The sequence below is a fragment of the Austrofundulus limnaeus genome, unplaced genomic scaffold (genome assembly GCF_001266775.1).
Source record: "Austrofundulus limnaeus strain Quisiro unplaced genomic scaffold, Austrofundulus_limnaeus-1.0 Scaffold277, whole genome shotgun sequence".
Classification (NCBI taxonomy): domain Eukaryota; kingdom Metazoa; phylum Chordata; class Actinopteri; order Cyprinodontiformes; family Rivulidae; genus Austrofundulus; species Austrofundulus limnaeus.
Window position 1 is genome coordinate 287,574 of NW_013952679.1, and position 3,175 is coordinate 290,748.

Below are 3,175 nucleotides of genomic sequence, written 5' to 3' on the forward strand. Positions count from 1 at the left end.
TTGATAATATTATGATAAAAAGGTCACAATATTACAAGAATAGTCATAATATTACGAGAATAGTTAAAATGTGAGAAATGTATGTTTAAAAATTATAGACTAATCTTGTTGCCACAGTTCTCATAAAATTTAGAGAAATTATTTGACTAGATTAAATCAATTTATTGATAAACAAAATATTTTAAGTAATAATCAGTATGGGTTTAAACAAATAATTCTACATCAATGGCTCTCATTGAATTGATTGAACAAAACAACTGCTGTTGATCATAAACAGTACTGTGTTAGGATTTATGTGGATTTAAAGAAAGCATTTGACACCACTGACCACGGTATTCTTCTTGAAAAGCTAAATAAATACGGGATAAGAGGACAAGCATTACAGTGAGTATCTAGCTATCTGAAAAACAGGAAACAGTTTGTACAGATAAATGATGCAAGACCTGAAATCTGTAATATCACACGTGGAGTTCCTCAGGGTAATGTACTTGGTCCAAAATTATTTATTTTATATGTGAATGATTTGGTAAATGTGTCAGGGCTTTTTTGCTGTGTTTTATTTGCAGATGATACAACATTTTTTTGTTTGGATAAAGATATATAATGGAGAGGGAGTCGGAGAAGATGCAGACAGAATTTGTAAAAATACAAACTTGGTTTAAAGGTCCAATATAAGTCTGACCTCTTTTGGAAGAGGCGGCTGAAAGAGTATTTGCCAGAGGTCCACATGCGTCGCAAAAGGCTCATGATCAAAAGAAACATTTCTCTGAATGATAAAATTCTGCTGGTGGATTAATCTGCGCCCCAAAACTCCTGGGTCATTGGCAGAATCATTCTGGTCTTTCCGGATCAACGTGGTCTTGTAAGAAAAGTAAAGTGAAACCCAAAGCGAGTGAACTCATCAGAACTTTATTACTAAGGTCTGTCAGCTCATCCAAAACTCTACTGCCTGCCTCTTTACCCACACCTGTTCCTGTGACCACATAACCCCTGTTCTTCTGGCCCCCCCACCTCTCAGCGCATCAAATTCAAAATACTCCTCATCTCCTTCAAAGCCCTCCATAATCTGGCCCCCTCGTACCTCTCTGACCTGCTCCTCCATATCCCATCCCGTTCCCTTCGCTTCTCTAATGCAAATCTCTTCACCCTCCCCTACAGGACAGTGACAGAGCATTTTCTCCCACCGCCCCCACCCTCTGAAACTCACTCCCTCAAACCATACGTGATTGTTCTGACTGACCTTCTCACTTTTAAATCCCTACTCAAGACCCACCTTTTTTAAATAGTTTTTAATGATCTATCTGATTGTTTGTTTCTACTGTTGTTGTTTTTAATCCTATTTTTCTACAGCATCTTTGAGTGTCTTGAAAAGTGCTTTAAGGGTTTTATTTTAGACACATAGCACTGTAGAGAACTATAGGGCTGACTCTTCTTGAAATAACACACATTTTGTGTCATATGACAGAAGTGTCTGCAGCTTCACACATCAGAAACATTCACCTGATGAGGTCCAGGATTGTGTCCACTGTAGTGACGTTGGGAGTGGTCCCAGTCCGGTCGATGGTCTCAGCTTCCTGTGACACACCCGGCTTGATGGTCATCACCAAAAGAATTCCTGCGGAAAAACCCGTCCATTCAGATTCAAATGAAAATGAATCAAAGGGTTTCGAAAGGTTTTGACAACAAAAAAAAGATAAACTCACCCAGGATAACAGCAATGATAGTTGTGGAGAAGTAATAAACAACAGCTCTGAGGCCAATCTTTCCTGACACCTCAGAGTCCAGGGCTGCCACACCTGTCCACAAGAAGGAAACAGCTCCACATCAAAGGTTTGTAATGACAGAACTTCAGACACTAGAAAAGCTCTGTTAGGTGTAAAAGTATACAGCTKAGAAGAGAAGTCAGTCAACTGACTCCATGAGAATTTCATATTTTTCCAAACCCATTGATTTGACTGCTTCAGTAGTTAAAGTAATCCAACTCTCCCTTTGGCATTTTATAGCAAACTTTAGCTGCCGTGCATTCATTGTTTTGTATTTTCTCATAGACTGAAAGAAGCAGTGAACTTGATCCAAATGCAGCAAACATTTAAGTTTCTACTGAAGGACCAAGGAGACCTTCATCTTGTGCCCTAAAACGTTACAAATATCTGTAAACTGACTCACACTGAGCACTACTTCAATAAATGTTCTGAATCTTATTTTTTTGTTCTTGTAGCATAAATAMATGTTCTTTATGTCTCGTGTCATTAATCAACAGTGGTAAGACTAGTTGTTGAGCACTTCACAGTGACCATGCCCTTTTCCATCCTTTCATTCCTCCTACATCATGACGATGTGTTCAAGTCAAGATCATGTAAAAACATCACATTTTATCACTGTTAACATTAAAAAGCTGCAATAATGTGTTTTTATATTTTCTTTTAAAAATTTAGCATTCTACAGAATACACATTCTATCACAGGGTAAGTATGAAGTACTTACCTGATATGAACCTGGTATGTTTCAGGTACGTTCTTACATGGTACTTACCATGTACAGTATGTACCTGTAGCTACTGGAGCAAAAACTGTACTAGTAAACTTTTACAAACTGCCTCATAAAAAAGTATGAGTTTTCCATCAAAACCAGATGTACCAGGTACACTGTAGTACCAGGTACAGTACCTGGAACCTTATACTTACCAAGCAAATACCAGGTATGTAACCAGTAAGTACCTCTGTGTTTTGTCTTTTGGGATGCTTTTCAAAACTTTAACATTACAACCTGTTAAGTGTCAGCTAATACCTGATACTTGCAGTGTATATTCTTGGTATGTGTAAAGTAATTACAGATTACATACCTGGTAAATGCCAGATACATAGTCTTTAAGTATTTAGTTCATTGCAGAAAAATGGAAAGTGTAAATTCCATGTGCTGCCATAAAAAATGATGTATGACTTTCTCATCAAAACCAAATGTACAACAAATCAAGTACCAGGTACACAGTAKTACCAGGTACACTGCAGTACCGGGTACATTATGGTACCTGGCACTTGGCACTCACTCAGTAAATATCAGGTATGTACTATCATAACCTGTAAGTGCATTTAGCTAATTCTTAGCTGTACTAATATATTTACATACAGTATATTAGGGGTGCAACGGTGCAACGATAGAGAAAATTCACGGTTCG

General features: G+C 37.7%; 1 protein-coding gene across 1 annotated transcript in view; it reads right to left on the minus strand.

Moving 5' to 3' along the window:
• Positions 1 to 3,175, minus strand: part of slc1a1 (solute carrier family 1 member 1) — a gene marked incomplete at its 3' end in the record, with an annotated part of 33,339 nt that overhangs the window by 19,653 nt on the left and 10,511 nt on the right. The window contains 2 exon segments of the mRNA XM_014021088.1: positions 1,501 to 1,615; positions 1,704 to 1,796. Coding sequence (XP_013876542.1) covers positions 1,501 to 1,615; positions 1,704 to 1,796 — 208 coding nt within the window.